The following is a 19,031-nucleotide window of genomic DNA, read 5'->3' on the forward strand; positions in this document are numbered from 1 at the left end:
GTCAGCACAGCCCAATGCGGGGCTCGATCTCACAACCTCGAGATCACGACCTGAGCTGCTCTCAAGAGTCAGACGCTTAATGGACTGAGCCACCCAGGCACCCCAGACATGGTTTCCTTTTAACCTCATCTCTCCTAGCTGTGAAATTGCTTGCTTTCTCCTCATTGCAGTGTTTGGCCACTCAGAAATCCCATTATGTAGGAATGGGTAGCCCTCTTCTCTGTCCCCCTTTTGTGATCTTGCTCAATTTGGTGCCACAATTAATGCAGACGGAAGTGAATTTTGCATGTGGGCTTGGTCCTAAGGGTTCTGTGCCAAGAAGGAACTTTTTTTCTTACTTTCTTGCTTATTGTTTGTCCCAGAGCACACTCTTCCTCAGGGTCCCGTGTAGTTTAGATGGTCTCTGCAGGAAGGCATGGGAACTGGCCCACCAGCCTGTATTAGCTGCTTGGTAGTCATCTGGAGAGCTCCATGCTGGGGTATGGAAGCCAAGAGGCTTCCATAGGAAGTGCAGTGGGTCCGGACAGCCCGAAGGAGTGTTAGCAGACACAGGAGGGACACACTCAAGTGCAGTACCTAGAATCCAGGCTGCATATTCACACTCTTGGAGCTCGCATCTCAGCTGGAGACTCTGGTCACCTTTTTATCTGTGTCCTATCTCCTGCTGTCCGTGGTGCTTAGTTCTGTGACTGCATCAGTCTAGGAAACCAAAGCCCCACCACTTCCAGAAGTGAGGTCTGTGGTCTTAACTCACGGAACAGGCCTAGACTGACCTTGGAAGCTGAGTTGGTCTCTGCATAGAGCCGGATTTGTATTTGTTCCCTTATCTCTGTTACACTGGATGGTGAGGCTCTCCAACCGATCAGTACACGTTGTCTCCAGAGTCTAAGAGCTTAGTATATTTCAAACACTGAGATGAATTCTGTGATTAGGGGACAGTGGGAATAGGGAAAGAACATAGGTTTTAGAGGGGCGCCTGGATGGCTCAGTTGGTCAATCATCTGACTCTTGGTTTTGGCTCAGGTCATGATCTCATGGTTTGTGAATTTGAGCCCTGCATCAGGCTCTGTACTGACAGCATGGAGCCTGCTTGGATTCTCTCTGTCCCTCTTCTGCTCATGCATACTCTCTCTCTCTCTCTCTCTCTCTCTCTCTCTCAAAATAAATAAACATTTAAAAAAAGAACATAGGTTTTAGAGACAGGTACAGTTATGTGATCTGGGTCAACAATAAGGATAATTAACATTCTCACTGAGTATTTATTATGTCCCAGGCACTGCACTAAATACTTTACCAAGGGGCACCCAACTCGCTCAGTCAGTTAAGCAACCAACTCTTGATTTTGGCCGAGGTCATGATCTCACGGTTCATGGGTTCGAGCCCTGCATCAGGCTCTGTGCTAATAGCACAGAGCCTGCTTGGGATTCTCTCTCTCAAAATAAATAAACTTTAAAAAAAAAAAAAAAAACTTTACCAAGATTACTTCATTTAATCCTTAAAACAATTGGGGCGCCTGGGTGGCTCAGTCGGTTAAGCATCCAACTTCGGCTCAGGTCATGATCTCGCGGTCTGTGGGTTCGAGCCCTGCGTCGGGCTCTGTGCTGATGGCTCAGAGCCTGGAGCCTGTTTCCAATTCTGTGTCTCCCTCTTTCTCTGACCCTCCCCTGTTCATGCTCCCTCTCTCTCTGTCTCAAAGATAAATAAACGTTAAAAAAAAAAATTAAAGGGGCGCCTGGGTGGCGCAGTCGGTTGAGCGTCCGACTTCAGCCAGGTCACGATCTCGCGGTCCGTGAGTTCGAGCCCCGCGTCAGGCTCTGGGCTGATGGCTCAGAGCCTGGAGCCTGTTTCCGATTCTGTGTCTCCCTCTCTCTCTGCCCCTCCCCCGTTCATGCTCTGTCTCTCTCTGTCCTAAAAATAAAAAAAAATAAAATTAAAAAAAAATTTTGTGAGGTAGAAAACTATTAGTTTCATTTTACGTATGAAGAAACTGAAGCTTAGGGAGGTTAAAATAACTTGCTCATAGTCACGGCTGGGGTCCTAACTCCGCTCATGACTAGTCTGCTTCCTAAAGCACCTGACCACTCAAACTTGTATTCTGATCTTTAAAATCGGGCCGGTGTCTATCTTAGAGAGCTAAGGATTTAGATCATGTTTATAAAGGGTCTGGCACACGACTTAACTAAATGATACCTGTTAACCATTTTTCCAGAAGCCCAGATGTCATTTTTATTCAATGGTTTTCGAGTGAAAAAGTCTTGGATAGTCACCTGCAGCTCTCATGTGCTGTGTACTGCAGAGATGAGAGGGTCCTGGTCTCTCGGGGGCTTAGAATTGGGTGGGGGAAGAGGAGAAGGAGTGGGCCAACAACGAGGGGGTGGCAAACATAACAAAAGGCTCTTGGTGCGGTGTGGTCAGGATTGAGTCCCCTTTACCAAGAGGCAGGAAACACTGTGCCACCGCCGCCCAGTTTGGTGTTCTCTGATTACTTTCTGCACCAACCAGTGAGACGACTGGTGCTGGGGACTCAGGATTGAGTTTTGGGCTCCTCTGGGTACCAAAACTCTGAGGCTGAGGGAGTGCAAGGTGCCGGGAGCCTAGAACCGGAGGGAAGCTGGTACAATGTCCATCCCTTTACAGACCAGGCCCCCGGAGTCCTTTGCCGTCCGTAGTCTGATTTCAGTGAGATCCCGTCCACGGTCTTGTAATGGTTGGCTGGTATCTCAGATTCCCTGAGAGGCAGCAGTTAAGAAGCAGGGCTCCTCCGGCATCTACAGGGTATTCCGAAATTGTTCAAGTACTTCTTCATAATCATGTTCGTCATCATCTGCAGAAGAGTTCAAGTCAGTGACGATCTTTGGCCTTAAGCGGGTTCCTTCCCCTTTTTAGGGCACCGGACAGGGAAGGAGTTGGTGCGGATGCTCTGAGGTCCTTGCTAGACCAGAAACTACAATTTATTCTTTCTGAATACTGTGTAAATATTCCCCCTGCATGCCTTGGGGAGGGTAGTATGTTTGAGGATGAACTCATTTTCCTTGCCAGGACTTGAGCCCCTGAGACGGGGACAGTAGAGATCCCCCAGCCTCAGCCCACCCCTTAGAAGCCTGTCTGTCCGGCTGGGACTGCGGAAAGGCCTGCTCATGAGCAGGGAAGGCCAACACCAGCAGAGGTGAGAGCAGCAGCAGAGGAGCAGAGTAGGGAGGGGAGAAGCAAGGACCCGGCTGAGCAGGAGCTGGCAGGGACTCACCTGGAGCCTTCGTGTTGGACTTAGTGGCCCTGAGGCCCTTCTTGTGGGCAGAAACCTTGCTGTATGTATCTGAGCTGTTCTTGGCACTCTGTGGCAGTGTCTTCATCCTGGGTTTGAGGAGCAGGGGGCATTGCTGCAGTTCTAAGACTTGAGAAGACTGAGAGAAAAAGCAGAAGTCAGCAGGGTCCATGACATGTAATTCCCTTCAAATGTCACTTCCTCTGCTCCCTTCGACTTCTCGGTAGGGCTTCTCGGGACCCCAAGCGTCTTTGCTGCTAGCATATCTGAACTGTTCTTAGGCAGAGGAGACAGGCCAGGATGAGAGATGAAGGGTTGGGGGCTAGAGATAGGGTGCACTGAGTGTCTCCACAGAGAGGATTCACATCTGCTGCTGAATGGTGGGGGGCAGGGGGACAAGCACAAAATCTCAGGACCGGTGCCAGAGCTGAGAGCGGTCCCAGAAGGAAGAGGGCTTTTGTGGGACTCCTACCTTATGCCATATGCATACCTGCTCATTTATCCTCAGGTGACCCTCTGAATAGCTGTTTGAATTCCCCATGAACACATGAGGGAAACAGGCTCAGAGAGAGTGTACCATGTCAGACCTCAGGATCGCAAGCTGAGCCAAGGTTCAGACCCAGAACCATGTCCGTGGCTTCTAAAGCTGGTGCTCCTCCCACCACACTGTGCTTTGGAGAGCAAACAGTATAGGGCCCCTCATTAGCAGTGGGGTATACTGATGCTCAGAAAAGAAAAGTTGCAGGATCAAAGGCAGGGAGCAGGGACCGGGCCCAAAGTCGCTTCCAACAGGGGCGAAGGCTGGGACTGAGGTCTCAGTCCTTTGTACTGCGGGGTTTCCAGCACTGTCAGCAAGGCCTGTGTTTCAGACCCCCCAGCCCATTCTTTGTTCCATCAGAAAACCACTGCCCTCCTCCCTCCCCTACAGATGCAAGCCTCTTGTGGGGCCGAAACTGCTCAGAATTCATCTAACTTCCTCTGCTACTCCACCACTTACCCTCACGGTACGAAATAGGAGTCTCCCCAGGTCCCAAGACAGTAACCTTGTTACACTCTATAAAGTGCTTTTGATACAGATCATCGGTTATCAGCACAGCACCGTAGTTAGGTGCTCAGGCTGGGTGGCCAGACCCAGTGTCAAACCCCATCCTGCCATTTGCTAGGTTGTGATCTCAGGTCAACTACTTTACCTCTCTCTCTCTTGTCTTCTCAACTGTAGAAAGAGGGGTCAGTGCCCATCTCAGAGGGATGTCATGAGAGCTATTTGGGGTCACGCGCAATATGGCGTCTGCCACCGAGTAGACACCCGGCAGGTAGCCGCTGTGAAGCCAGCATTGTGAGTGATAGTATCTCAGGTTCCCTGGTGAGAAAATGGACACTCAGAGAAGGAGTGCAAGCCACAGAGTAAACGGAGCCATAAACTTGGTCTTTCTGCTTCCGTGCCTGGTTCTTCCCCATTGTTGTGATTCCATTTGGATCAGTTCAACACTTACTGGCAGTGCCTGCCTGCCTGGCGGCGGGTGAAGTCGCAGCCCTCACAGACCTCTCCCAACCAAGTGAAACCTAGGTGTGGTCCCGCCCACCCACGCTGTGTACAGCCCGCAGTATGAATACAGAAGAGGGAAGGCCGTCGCTGCCAGAGGAAGTCTGAGCTGAGCCTTGCCCACCGAAAGGAGGAAGGACATTTCCCAGCCAAAGGACTGGAATAGTAAAGTGCTGAGGGCAAGAATCCTGGCCTACTGAAGAAGCCTCAGGAATTTCTCTGTGCCTGAGCGTGGAGCAGAGAAGGTGGGAGAAGACGGACCTGGGAAGGTGAGGTTGAAATCAGCTTATAAAGGACCGTGGCTGCCATGTTAAGGGGTTGGCATTACCCTCTGGAAATAGGGAACCACTGAAGGTTTCAGAAGAGAAGGGGCAGAGGCCCGCCGGTGACCAGGGAAGGGCGTGGGGGGGCCATTCTGACAGCTGTGGGGAGGGGTGGGAGAGGTGGCTGACACCGCTTAGGTGGTGGATGATGACGCCTGACCAGGGGACGGCAGGGGAAGCACAGTGAACCTGGGGGCAGGACGCTCCTGCTCCAGTTTAGGCCTCCCACTTTTTAACTGGGACTTTGGGCAAGTCTCGGGGTCTCTGAGTCCTCAATTTCTTAACCTGCCGAATCCGGATAATCCCACCAGCACCGGATTGTCGGGATCGAATAATGGCCACAAAACGTGTAAGTGTATATATAAACTGCAAGTTCTGTACAGTTGAAAGAAACGTGACGCTGGACAAACGTGGCAAGACCTGCAAGGATCCCGACAGGTGCCCCCCTCCTTGGTATTTTGGTATACTGGTACCTGGCTGCCTTTTCCCTTGCTGGTTTGTTTCTTCTGCCCGCGGAGGCCCTCACTTTTGGGGGGTCTTGGTGGTGGGAGTTGGCTCTCGAAGGCTGGTAACCTCCGAAGGCTATAGTAGAAGGCATCTGCCAGCTCCTGCACTGTGGCTACAGGAAGAGGCCCGGCTGGCCGGCCCGGCCGGCCCTTAGCCTCCACAACAGTCAGGTCCAGCCACCGGGGAGGGATCTCAAAGCACATCGCAGGGTTGGAGTCAAGGCTGACCACCAAGAAGGGTTCCATGATTTTCTCCTCCAGCCGCAGGCCCGGGAAGGAGGGCAGAGGGTCAGCAGGGTGGCTGCTGTCCTTGACTACCACCTTGACTTCACAGGGCAGTGAAAACTGGGTAGTCAGATCTTCCAGGCTGTAGCGCCGGCCGTCATTCATCTCCTCCACGAAGCTACTGGAGCAGTAGAGGGGCAGCAGAATCTGGTCTTCATCTATCTGTTCATAGTCTTCCTCCTCCTCCCCAGCCTGGTCGCTCAGCCGTTGACACACCAAGACATCTATGTCTCTGCCTTCAGCGCCGTGGGCCTGGCCAGACCTCAACACCTCCAGCCTGTCACCCACAGCCAGGGAAGTGAACCCAGGGCTCTCTACCCCATCGCCCTCATAGTCCTTTGTGGCCACTACCCGGAGCGGCTGGCCTGGCCGGAGAGCGCCCAGGAGGTCATAGGCCGTGGGGAACTCTCTCGGCCGCCGCCGCAGCTTGCCCTGGTAAGCCCCAGAGACCATGAAGTGTCTGGGCGCCTTCCGGCCCTTAGTGGAGACCAGGACCCGCCAGGGCGGTGAGGCCAGGCCATGGATGCAGAGCCTCTGGCCTTTCTGTAGGGACGCTACCCACGGGCTGAGGAAGATAGGGGGCCCCTCTGGAACTTCCAGGATCTCCGTGGTCAGAGGGAAGGGCCCCCCCTGGGCCAGGGCCTCACTCAGCAGCAGCGGTTGGATGAAGTGGATGTGTTGAGAGGAGGCCGTGACGTCTTCCACGTCGACCTCCAGGGTGGAGGGGATCTTGACAATGGTTCTGCGCACTGTGGAAAGGGCAATTTCAGCTCAGGGGTGCTTCACACACCAGCCCAGTGGTGCCCCTCCCCCCCCAGCAAAATGTCTGGGCTGGCTGACCTCTTTCCTGTTCTTTTCTGCCAGCATTTCCCCGTGGTATTCGATTCCTTGCTCACTCTTTTCTTTCAATCTCTTTTCAAAAGCTATCATAGAAATTTTTACACATTTGTAAAAGTAGAATAGTATAGTGAACCCCCCATTGCCCGGCATCAATATTTAATTCACACCCTATTCCCCTCCACTAGATTATTTTGAATCAGAATAATCACATCATGCCATCTATGACCTTTCAGTGTGTACCTCCAAAAGAAGAGGTAAAGCTAAAAACCACCATGCCACTACCACATCTAGATGATAATTATTTGATAATTCATTAGTAGCATCGAATAGCCAATGAGTTCAGCCACTTTTTAAATTTTAATTGCATTTTTTAAAGTTTAAATGCCAGTTAATGACCTTGGCAACTTGTTTGCTCCCTGGGCATTGATTAGCACCAGGTTTATAAACTCAAGGGGTGCCCTCTAAGAGTCGGGAAACTGGCTCATCCCCCGTGTCTGAGCCGCACCGCGTGCAAGACGGAGGAGGGAATATTCTCGTCTTCCAGACGGTGACACTGAAGCTTAGGCGGTGACTTGCCTCAGGTCACGGTGTCGGGAGGTTTTTTGCTCTGTGCCGGTCGAGCTAATTTACTGCCATTTCCCACAATATTCCAGGGCTCCCTGGGAAAGAGAGAACTTCCTGGAGAGGAAATGTGCAAGAGTCCCGAGCATCTTATACGAGAAAGCAAGAAAAACCAATTTGAGACGATGCAGGTGTGTGTCAAAAGGATCCAGGAGCCAAACTACAAAGGCTCTCGCGGGCCAAAGCCGAGATAATGTGAGCATCCGTGAATAATTCCAAGGGGTTGGAACCCTGAACATTTTCATCCGTGAGTTCATAATGATGACTTCAAAACAAAACAAAACACCTGAATAATCATCCTTGAAGAATGCTAGGGAGCCAGCTCGTTTTACAAACTAGTAAACAAAGTATAGGCCATTTCTTAGGTTGTTCTCCATGCAGGCTAGAGGCGACGTGGAGAGCAGGGCTGGTGAGACAGGCAGAACATGGCCAGGTGGGCCAGGGCAGGGGTAGAATGGCGCCCTGGGACCTCGACGTACATAAACACAATGCCTCTATTGCACAAACTAACTGAAGAGTTGGGTGGGAGCTCTTTCTAGCAGTTTCCTAATAGATGAAGAAGGAACAGTAGGATTAAGATCAGCATTGCAGTTCCTCAGGAAGTCATGGACCTAGGCAGGCATCGGCGGCAGCCACTCACATCACAAACGCTGGCCCCTCTGTTGTATTTGACCTACGCCACACGGCAAGGTCAGTGGTGCCACTTTGGTTGGTGACACAGAGCCAGGTGGGGCCTCCTTGCCCCACAGCAATGAGAACCTGCCTCTTGTGTCTGGTCAAGCCTCTAAGTGCCTGTTTACAGCTGTGCAGAAAAGAGCCAACAGCTGGCCTGAGGCTTCTATCCCTAGAAAAGCCTGCCTGCAAGGTTGGTCATTGGCTGGCGTCTGGGAACATGGTTTATTTAGCAAGTGTTCGCACCATCCTCTAACCGGTGAGGGTGGTTTCCTGTCCTCAGACTGTACAACCTGTTATGCTGAGCATCTGTTTTCTATCTGGAAGTCTAGAATTTTGGTACGCGCTGAGCAGGGGGTACCTATGTGACCAGCCCCCGATAAAAACCTTGGGCCTCGAGTCTGATGACCTTCCCTGGTAGACAGTGCCGTACATGTGTCGTCACAATTCAGTGCTGAAGGGATTCAGCGTGTCCTGTGTGACTCCACCGGGACAGGACTCTGTGTCCTTTCACTATAATAGACCATGGCTGCGAGTACAACTATATGTCAAGTGCCATGAGGCCTCCCGGCAGGCCATCAAAACTGGGGGCAGCCAAGGGCTCAACACGACAGGAAATACAGGAGACAGAGAAGCATCCTGGCACCATCACGAGTATCCTGGCAACAAAATCTAAAATGTGAACGACGCTACAGGACAAAGGGCTTACTCCTGTCAACAGATAAATTATAAGAAAAATAAGAAAGGTGACCCTATAGATTAATAGAGATTTAAAAGAGCTAACAATCAACAGCAAGGTTGCGAATCTTCTCTGGATCCCGTTGTGAAGAAATTGTAAAAAAAAAAAAAAATATATATATATATATATGAGACAGTAGAGGAAATTCAAACACCAAGTAGTGGTATTAGGAGTTATTGTGAACTTTTTTAGTGTGATGATGGTATTATTTGTTTAAAAAAATTATTTTTAAAAGAGACACACAGGGGGTGCCTGGGTGGCTCAGTCAGTTGAGCGTCTGACTTCAGCTCCGGTCTTGATCTCGCGGTCCGGTCCGTGAGTTGAGCCCCATCTCGGGCTCTGTGCTGACAGCTCAGAGCCTGGAGCCTGCTTCAGGTTCTGTCTCCCTCTCTGTGCCCCTCCCCCACTCATGCTCGCTCTCTCTCTCTCTCTCTCTCTCTGTGTCAAAAATAAATAAACTTAAGGGGCGCCTGGGTGGCTCAGTCGGTTGGGCATCCGACTTCGGCTCAAGTCACGATCTCGAGGTCCATGAGTTCAAGCCCCGCATCGGGCTCTGTGCTGACAGCTTGGAGCCTGGAGCCTGCTTCCGATTCTGTGTCTCCCTCTCTTTCTCTGCCTCTCCCCTGCTCATGCTCTGTCTCTCTCTGTCTCAAAAATAAATAAAAAAAATATAAAAAATTTTTTTTAATAAAATAAAAAAATAAATAAATGTAAAAATATATAAAAATAAAAAAAATAAAAGAGACACACTGAAGTATTTATAAAAGAAATGATAGGAGGGGCGCCTGGGTAGCTCAGTCGGTTAAGCGGCTCAGGTCATGATTTCCAGGGTCGTGAGATCAAGCCCCATGTTGGCTTTGCGCTGACAACACGCAGAGCCTACTAAGGATTCTCTGTCCCTTCCCTGCTTGTGCTCTGTCTCTCTCTCTCTCTCTCTCGCAAAATAAGTAAATAAACATGAAAAAAAAATTAAGATTAAAAAAAAAGAAATAGAATTCATGGGGTTTGTTTTGAAATAATCAGGTGTGTGGTGGAGAGAGATGAAATGGGAGAAATGGGTCATAAGTTGATAGTTGTGACGTCAGGTGATGGGGTCAAGGAGGTTTGTTACATTACCCCCTCCTCGTATATGTATGTTGTACATTCTCCCCTAATAAAGTAGTTTTCAAAGATTTTTAAAAAATCAAAATAAAGAATCCCCACTTGGCTCTGTAGTGCACCAGCAACCCTGACCAACTGCTCCCTAGGTAACCTCAGACTCTGTCTTCCAGGGAAGAGGCCCCAGGGCACGCCTTCCCCCTCTGCTCCAGCTCGGCCTCCGCTCTGGCAGACCTGGCCAGGTTCTGCCTCTGCTTCACCAGCCCCGAGCTGCACCTGCCTCCAGCCTGTCCTGCAAAATAGCCTATGAAACAGCTGGGGATTCACCCAGTGCCCTTATCTCCCGGACAGAAGGGCCTTCAGGAACAATCCTATTCTCTCCCCAGTGGCAGGAAAATCTGCGTCTCCTGAACAAATGGTCCAGGTTTCACTCTGTAACACCGTTGCTTTGTCCTAGTTGCTGGCAAGCTCACAGTCCAACTTTTGCCGAATTTTATAAAAGTAAGAAGAATGGGACCCCACTCTGAATTTCCTTCATCTTCCTGTCTCCTTTTACACCTAACTTCCCACTGTTTGGGAATCTTCATCCTTTTATATTGTATGTTCTGGGCAAGCCACCTGGGGAAATCCCTAGCCAACCACAGGGATCAGGGAAGTGGGGCACGTCCCATCTGAGCAGCTTCCCAGGGCCCCCTCTCTCGCCCCACCAGGCCTCCCCCCAGCTGCCCGGGCAACTCACTGTGCATGATGGCTTGGACCTCATACTGGGGCCTCAGGATCAGGGAGTGCCAGGGGAGGGTGGGGCAGGTGAAGAGGAGGTCCTTCAGGGCTGAGTCCTGCAGAGCCTGGAGCAGGGGCCGAGGGGCACCGGGCTCCCATTCCCAGAAGGGCCCCTTCTGGGACAGGGGCAGGTGCAGAACGAACTGCTGGGCTTCAGTGTCTAGCACACAGCGGGCGCAGTTGGCCCCGTGGTGTATTTCCACAGCCTCAAGCAGGAGGGGCTGGTCCTCAGGCACCACCCTGGCCTCTGTGGTGATTCTGTGGGTCGACATGAAGCAAATGGGCAGCTTCTTGGAGTGCTGGGTTGCAGCAGACAGCAGCTCGTTCAGGGTTCCGTACCTCTGGGGGCCGGTGAGGGGGCTGAAGTGGCCTGTGGGGCACAGCAGAGGGTGTCAAGGTGGGACAGGCCTTTGATGGGCGCAGGGCCACACACACCAGGCCCCGGTCTGCCCCAGAGAACCCAGTCAGAGTCCCCTGAACACAAGCACCAAGCATCTGGACATCCAGGCTGCAGGGCGAGGGACAAGAGGCAGCAACTGGCCATGTATGAAGAGACAGTGAAGGGTAGAGATGGGGACAGTTCCTTCTTACACAGACAGGCAAGAACTCGGAGGGATTGGCACCAGAGACAGAACAGGAATGTGTTTCTCAAAAGACAAGGACAACGGCCACAATTGTCCACCTCCTGAATCGTAACTGCCTCTAACTTTGCCAACTTTGCTTCCATATTCCTCACCACTGCTCCAGTCCCCTACATCCACCACCTGTCACCCCATGCTGCAGCAGTGACACTGTCCCTCTCTCCCAAAGTAGAAACCCAGTAGCTACTGGCCAAACGACCTCTGACCACCCTTCTTCACCTCACATCTTGTCTGCCAATTCTAGTGACCCGACTGTCCTTCCCCGGACCCCATCCACTCTCCTGCCACCGGACCGGCCTAAAACACCCCACATCCAGACATAACATCATTTCCAGAGTTTTCCTGCCTAAAACACCCAACACAAATTGAATCAGTGCAACGTCACACAAACCCGGACTGCAGGACATTCTGCATAGGTACTGATCCAGACTCTTCAAAACTGTTGATGTCGAGATAGACGCTGAAGAATTGTTCCAGCCTGAGGGCACCTGGGTGGCTCAGTCGGTTGTGTCTGACTTTGGTTCAGGTCACGATCTCCAGTTCGTGAGTTCAAGCCCTGTGTCAGGCTGTCTGCTGTCAGCACAGAGCCTGTTTCGGAACCTCAGTCCCCCTCTCTCTCTCTTTGCCCCTCCCCTGCTCACTCACTCTCTCACACTCAAAAATAAATATTCAAAAAGAAGAGGAAGAAGAAGAAGAAGAAGAAGAAGAAGAAAAATTGTTCCAGCCTGAAGGAGATTAAGAAATCAGTATGTGGGACTCCTGGGTGGCTCAGTCTATTAAGCGTCCGACTTCAGCTCACAGCTCATGAGTTCAAGACCTGCGCTGGGCTCTGTGCTGACCGCTCAGAGCCTGGAGCCTGCTTCAGATTCTGCGTCTCCCTCTTTCTCTGCCCCTCCCCTGCTCACACTCTGTGTCTCTTTCTCTCTCTCAAAAATAAACACTTAAAAAAATATTTTTTAAATAAATCAGTATGTGATCTGTGTTTGGCTTCTGGATCAAGGGGAAACACTATAAAGGACATTAGGGGCTTTTGGTGAAATTTGAATAGAGTAGGTTAGACAGTAGTATTATATCAATATTAAATTTATTGAATTTGATCATTGAACTATAGTTTTGTGAACAAATGTCCTTGTACTTAGGAGTAATATCAGTAAATATTAGGAGTAATATATTTTTTATTTTTTTAATATGAAATTTATTGTCAAATTGGTTTCCATACAACACCCAGTGCTCATCCCAACAGGTGCCCTCCTCCATGCCCATCACCCACTTTCCCCTCTCTCCCACCCAGTAATATTTAGATGTAAAGGGTTATCATGTCTGTATTTCACTCTCATGGTTCAGGAAAATATATATATACACATACATATATAGTAATATGTGTTAAGGTACAGCTCTGGGCCACGCCCTGTGCTGAGTACTTCCTGCATGGCAACTCTGAATCCTCACGTCAAGTCTGATTACCCTGTTAGAGAGGAGTAAGCTGAGGCACAGAGAGGTCCCAAGAACTGGCCAAGACCACAGCTATTTGCCAGCAGAGATGGGATTCCCATCCAGGCTGTTAGTTTCAGCGTCCAGTCCGGCCGTGGTCCACTGTGCCACACGCCTCCTGCAGCAACCAGGCTACGTAGTAACCAGATACACACTTGCTACTCCCTATAGTTACTCCCTCCGGGGATCCTTCCTCCAACTCGGGAGCCACCTCCTCCAGGAAGCCTGCACAGACCCCTGAGGCAGGCTACTTCTGCCAGGAGCCCTCTGTGAACTGGTGTCTGCTTTCACTGTCCCCCTCCTCTCACTGCCATCCTGGAAGCTCCAGGCTGCAGAAGGCTACACTCGGTCCATCCAGAGCCCCACGCCCCAGCCCCTAGCACAGGGCATGGCACACAAGTGTCAGTAAATGTCTGGTGAGTGAATGAGCCAACACAGGGACAAGCACATGGACAAAGACCTGGAACAAAGAAAGTCCCAGCCGAGAGGCAGATGTGATCAGAGAGATGGGTGTGGAGAGGATGCAGCCACGCCGGGCTAAGGGCATTGTGGGACCACTTGGAGGACATCCCAGGCCTCGGGGCAGGGTAGTGGAGGATGTGGGAGCACATGTGCCAAATTAGAGAGGCAGGAGTGCAAGCTGGGGTCGGTGAGCCCACGGGTGTGCCCGGAGGGGCCAGTGCCCTGGGGGTGGGAGGGAGGTGGCGGAGAGCTGCCTTACCACGGAAGGTGGGGGCGATTTCAATGGTCTGGCCGGTTCCTGGGTTCTCGCAGACCACCCTCTGAAGGCAAAACTGGGTGACCTTGATCAGGTCCCCTGTGGAGAGGCAGCACTCATTCCCAGAGATCTCGTAGATGGAGCCTGTGGAGAAACTGACTCAGTGTCCCGGTGCAGTAAAGGGCCCAGTGCTGGGTGGGTTGTGCCCTGTTCTCCAACAGGCTCTGCTCTGCCACAGGTCTGTACATGTTCCAGCTGCCCGGGGCGGCCTTCCCTGTCTTTCCCTGCCGAAGGGCCACTGCTTCAGCGGTACTCAGGCAGCACGAGCCCTACCTTTGCCTTCTTTTAGTGCTGGGTGCACCCCTCCGCGGCACTCTTCTCTGGCCTTCTCCACCTCCCCATGCCTCCTAAACTGAGCTCACAGGCAAGGCAGGACTGATCCATCTCAGGGTCGCTACAGCCGGCACAGGCCCAGCCTCTAAGCACGTGTTGAAGTCTTGAGCAAGGAAATTACGCAGGAAGTCCTAATTCCCTACGGTACAGCTACAAAGTCAGACCCCAGAAGTTCAGTGACTGCCTGGAGGTCACACACACACACACACACACACACACGGCTAACAGCCACGCTGGTGCTTTCTTCTTCAGATGAGTTGTTTTTAAAGGAAGCACAGGAGAGGGGTGCCTAGGTGGCTCAGTGGTTAAGCGGCCCATTTCAACTTAGGTCATGATTTCACGGCCCCTGGGTTCAAGCCCCGCATCAGACTCTCTGCTGTCAGTGTGCAACCTGCTTGGAATCCTCTGCGCACCCCCCCAACTCTCTCAAATAAATCAACATTTAAAAAAAAGTTTACGGGTGTCTGGGTGGCTCAGTAGGTTAAGCATCTGACTTTGGCTCAGGTCACGATCTCACCATTCGTGACTTTGAATCCCGCCTCAGTGAAAACACAAGCCGCACTTCAGATGAGCCCTGCTTCTCCCCCCACCCCCCTCCCTGCCCTTCGTGGGCACCTGGGTGGCTGGGTTGGTTGAGCAGCCGACTTTGGCTCAAGTCATGATCTCCCTGTCTGTGAGTTCTTCCGCCCCTGTAGGGCTCTGTGTTGATAGCTGGGAGCCTGGAGCCTGCTTCGGATTCTGTGTCTCCCTCTCTCTCTGTCCCCCCCCCCCCCTCACGCTCTGTCTCTCAAAAATAAATAAACATTAAAAAACAGCTTTTTTTTTTTTTTTTCCTCCCGCCACCTGGCCTCCTCCCTGGTTCTTCTGTCACCCGGACTTCCGCCACTTCCCGCGCCCCGGGTCGGGCAGGATGAGGAAACAGGCTTTGCGACACACCCCGTGGTCAGGGGACACCGGGAGGAGCGCAAACAGCCGGAGGCGCGGGCAGGGAACCCCCAGAGGAGGCCAGTCGGCGTCTGAACCCGCATCTGCCAGATTCCCAAGGGGACCAGGGTGTGGCGGCGGGTGCTGCCCTCCCCCGGGGTGGCCTCGGAACACTTCACTGGGAGCTGCTGTGCCGCGCAGGGGATCAGAAAGAGGGAACAGATGTGGCCAGGCACCCTTGCACTAGTTTGCTTTCTAAGGAAGGACCCCCCCCCCCAACCAGTCGCCAAGTTCCCTCCCCCTGCACCTCCGCTGCCCCCACTCTGCCCGTGGCTCCCCCCACCACCTCGGAGCAGCTGCCTCTCTCCTCCGCCGCCAGTCAACCCCGCCCCTCTCGCTCCTTCGGCTGTCACTACTGACTGAGCCCTCGCGGTGCACCCATCCCTGGGAACCAGGTGGGCACGTGTGCAAGTTCCGCGAGGAGCAGAGAGCGGGGTAGGCTGCCGGGGGGGGGCGGGGGGGGGAGCAGCCATTCAAGCCGAGAACTGAATTGCTGATCAGATCAGGCTGCAAAGCCAAGGGCCAAGGTGGGCTGGAGGGACTGAACGGAGGCGCGTAGACGGGCGTCGAGGGGGAGGAGTGGGAGGGTGCGCGGGAGGCCCGACCCGGTTCGAGCCCTGACTTTCGGCTTCCCCACCGCCAGACCTCCGCCGGTGCGCACCGCGGTTCCACCCCCCCGCCTGGCTCGGTTCCACCCACCCGAGTGTGTAAGGCCGGTGACTTCTCATCACCCTGCGGGGCAGTCAGCGCCCCCCCGTTCCACGAAAGCAAAAACCGAGGCCCGGAGAGGTTGGGTACACTTGGACTTGGGCAGTGGCAGCGTGGCTGGGTTCCCCGGGTTTCTGCCGCCCGGCGCGGCGCCCCTGCCCCACACCCAGCGAGAGCCGGGCAGCGGCGGGGGCGGGGGCCGGAGGGGTGCCGGCCCCTCACTCACTCTGGAAGTAGACCCCCGAGCAGACTCGCAGCACACGCGGGAGGGAGGCGGGGTCCAGGGCGCAAACGAAGTCCTGCAGGGACACCGGCTCCATGGTCCTCGCGGCTCGCTGGACGCCTCCTGAGTGGCCGCCGCTCGGCCCTGCAGCCCTGCCCTGCCCTCTGCCTGGCCCCTGTGGGCGGAGCCGCTCGGCCGCGGGGCGTGGGGACCCGGCCGGAGCCCTCCTCCGCGCCCTGCCTCTCACACTGAGGGCGCGACGTCGAAAGTGCGGATCAGGCCTGACACCTGGAGGCTCCGACTAAAGGACAGCTGCTTCCCACGCCCCGCTTCCCCATCCCCCCGCCCCGTTGTCTGTGATGTATCCCACGGTGGAGGGGGGAGGGGGGATATGATGAAGATGGAGAAACCCCCGACGCCCCCGCCCCCCCCACCCGCGCCGCCCTCCCAGTTAGAAGGAGGAAATGTGGCCGGCCTGCTGCAGTTCTGGGTTTCTTTTTTTCCTTTAAAAAATTTTTTTTTTCTTACATTTTATTTATTTTTGAGAGAGAAAGAGAGCACAAGTGGAGGAGGGGCAGAGAGAAGGAGACATAGCATCTGAAGCAGGCTCCAGGCTCCGAGCTGTCAGCACAGAGACTGATGTGGGACTTGAACTCACGAACCCTGAGATCATGACCGGAGCCAGTCAGTTGCTTAACCGACTGAGCCACCCAGGCGCCCCAGTTCTGGGTGTCTCAGGAGAGGCGCAGCCCTGCCCTTTGGGTCTAAGGAGAAAGATACAGTGTCAGTTTCCCTGGATCCCTGTCGGGGACACTCACGGTCCCTTCACTGGTGGGGAACTCACCACCTTTCCAAGGCACTCATATCCCCCTAACATTACAGTTAAAAATTCTTCTTTGAGAGGTGCCTGGGTGGCTCAATTGGTTGAGCGTCTGACTTCAGCTCAGGTCATGATCTCAAGGTTCATGGGTTTGAGCCCCGCATCAGAGCCTGCAGCCTACTTCGGATTCTGCCCCTCCCCCACTTGCACTCTGTCTCTGTCTCTCAAAGATAAATAAATGTTAAAAAAAAATTCTTCCTTGGGCTAGAGAGAAATCTGCTTAGGAGAGAGCCCACTTGCTTGGTATATATAACTTTAAGCAAATCACCGACTTCTGAGTTTCAGTTTCCTCATCTGTAAAATAGAGGAAAGAATCTTTTCTTAGCTGGTGGTACAGGTTAAATGAGATCATTTAGATACCGCGCAAAATACTTTGTGTGTGTGTGTGTGTGTGTGTGTGCTGAAACTGGAGAGCAAACTAGACTTTATTTCACTTTTTGTTGCTATAAAATAGCAGACTTCTAATAAGAAATAATAAAAGTTTATGGGGCGCCTGGGTGGTTCAGTGGGTTAAGCATGTGACTCTTGATTTCAGCTTAGGTCACGAATTCACTTTGTGAGTTCCCCAGGCAACCGGCTCTAGGCTGAGAGCACAGAGCCTGCTTGGGATTCTCTCTTTCTCCTTCTCTCTCTCTCTCTCTCTGCCCCTCCCCCACTCGCTTTCGCCCTGCCTCAAATATAAATAAATAAATTTTAAAAAGAGGGAAATTGGGGCCTCCCTCTGGGGGCTCAGTCTGTGCTGACAGCTCAGAGCACAGGGCCTGCTTCGGATTCAGTGTCTCTCTCTCTCTCTCTCTCTCTCTCTCTGCCCCTCCCCTGCTCGCACTCTCTCTCAAAAACAAATAAAATTTAAAAAATTAAAAGAGAAAGAGAAAGAAAAAAGAAATAATAACAGTTTAAAATAAAAGGTGTAGGGGCGTTTGGCTGGCTCAGTCGGAGGAGCTTGTGACTCTTGGTCTCTGGGTGGTGAGCTGGAGCCCCATGTAGGATGTAGAGATCACTTAAATAAGTAAAACTTCAAAATAAACAAATACAATACAAGGAATAAACCCTAATGAAAGACATTTTACAAATTAAAAAGAGGACATTCTCTCCCACTATCCAAATATACTTGCTATTAACCCTTTGCTGTGTTTCTACTCTATTGTTTGTGTGCAGGTTTTTTAAAAAAATCTTTGTAATTTACACTAAAGTTGAAAAAAAATAGATTTCCCATATATCCCTCAGCTAGTTTTAAATTCCCCTAATGTTACCACTTCACATTACCAAGGTGCATCTGTCAAAACTAAGAAACCACCATTACCACATTAATGTTGACAAAACTGTAGGCTGCATTTGGATTTTATCTGCCTTTTCTCCAATGTCTTTTTTCTGTTCCAGAATCGCATCCAGGATTCCGTATCGCACTTAATCACCGTGTCTCCTGTCTGCGACACTTTCTCAACCTTTCCTTGTTGTTCTTGTAACCTTGTCAGTCTTGAGGAGAACTGGTGGAGTATTTTGTCGAATGTCCCTCAATTTTTTTTTTTTTTTAACGTTTATTTATTTTTGAGACAGAGAGAGACAGAGCATGAACAGGGGAGGGTCAGAGAGAGAGGGAGACACAGAATCCGAAGCAGGCTCCAGGCTCTGAGCTGTCAGCACAGAGCCCGACGCGGGGCCCGAACTCACAGACCGTGAGATCATGACCTGAGCCAAAGTCGGACGCTTAACCGACTGAGCCACCCAGGCGCCCCTGTCCCTCAGTTTTTTGTTTTTTTCCTGATGTTTTCCTCATGACTAGACTGGGGTTATGGGTTTGTGGGGAGGATACTATCAAGGTGAAAAACTCTTATCACAGCCTCTGGGGGGTGCGGACACATGACAAGCGCACAGGACTTTTCACTGTGATGTTAACCTCAATGGCTTAGTGAAGGCGGTGTTTCCAGGTTTCTCCACTATAAAGTTGCTATTTTCCCCTCTCCATACTCTGTTCTTTGGAAACATGTCGCTAAACCAAGTGCAGCCCTCCCTCAGGGGGAGCTCCCGCTTCCCAGAGCAAGGAACATCCAAATAAATGACTTGGGATTCCTCTGTAAGAAAGATATGTCCCTTCACCCCAATTAATTAATTATTCAATTATGTATGTCAGTATGGACCCATGGATATTTATACTTTGACTTATAATCTAATCTACATTAGTTTGTTGCCCAAATTATTCCTGCTTTGGGAGTGCCATCGGGATGGCTCCTGGGTCCCTCTGCCTGTCCCTTGTTCCGCTTTCTGAGCACTTCTCACTGCCTGATGCTACAAAATGCCTGGAGGCCCATCTTATCTTTTTTCTG

The 19,031-nt window shown here is 51.9% G+C and overlaps 1 protein-coding gene across 2 annotated transcripts; it reads right to left on the reverse strand.

Moving 5' to 3' along the window:
* Window positions 1-2,193: 2,193 nt before the first annotated feature.
* Window positions 2,194-15,984, reverse strand: THEMIS2 (thymocyte selection associated family member 2). 2 transcript variants are annotated; one of them, XM_047872888.1, is made up of 6 exons: window positions 15,831-15,984; window positions 13,523-13,663; window positions 10,629-11,039; window positions 5,602-6,668; window positions 3,245-3,401; window positions 2,194-2,824 (listed from the first exon to the last, which is right to left on the reverse strand). In XM_047872888.1, exons 1-6 carry the CDS (start codon window positions 15,922-15,924, stop codon window positions 2,769-2,771), a joined length of 1,926 nt encoding a protein of 641 aa, XP_047728844.1. In that variant the 5' UTR covers window positions 15,925-15,984; the 3' UTR covers window positions 2,194-2,768. The 2 variants fall into 2 exon arrangements, with proteins under 2 accessions (XP_047728844.1, XP_047728845.1); XM_047872889.1 differs by lacking the exon at window positions 13,523-13,663 and having other exon boundaries at window positions 15,831-15,976.
* Between the last annotated feature and the right edge of the window lie 3,047 nt (window positions 15,985-19,031).

Source organism: Prionailurus viverrinus, chromosome C1 (assembly GCF_022837055.1).
Source record: "Prionailurus viverrinus isolate Anna chromosome C1, UM_Priviv_1.0, whole genome shotgun sequence".
Lineage (NCBI taxonomy): Eukaryota > Metazoa > Chordata > Mammalia > Carnivora > Felidae > Prionailurus > Prionailurus viverrinus.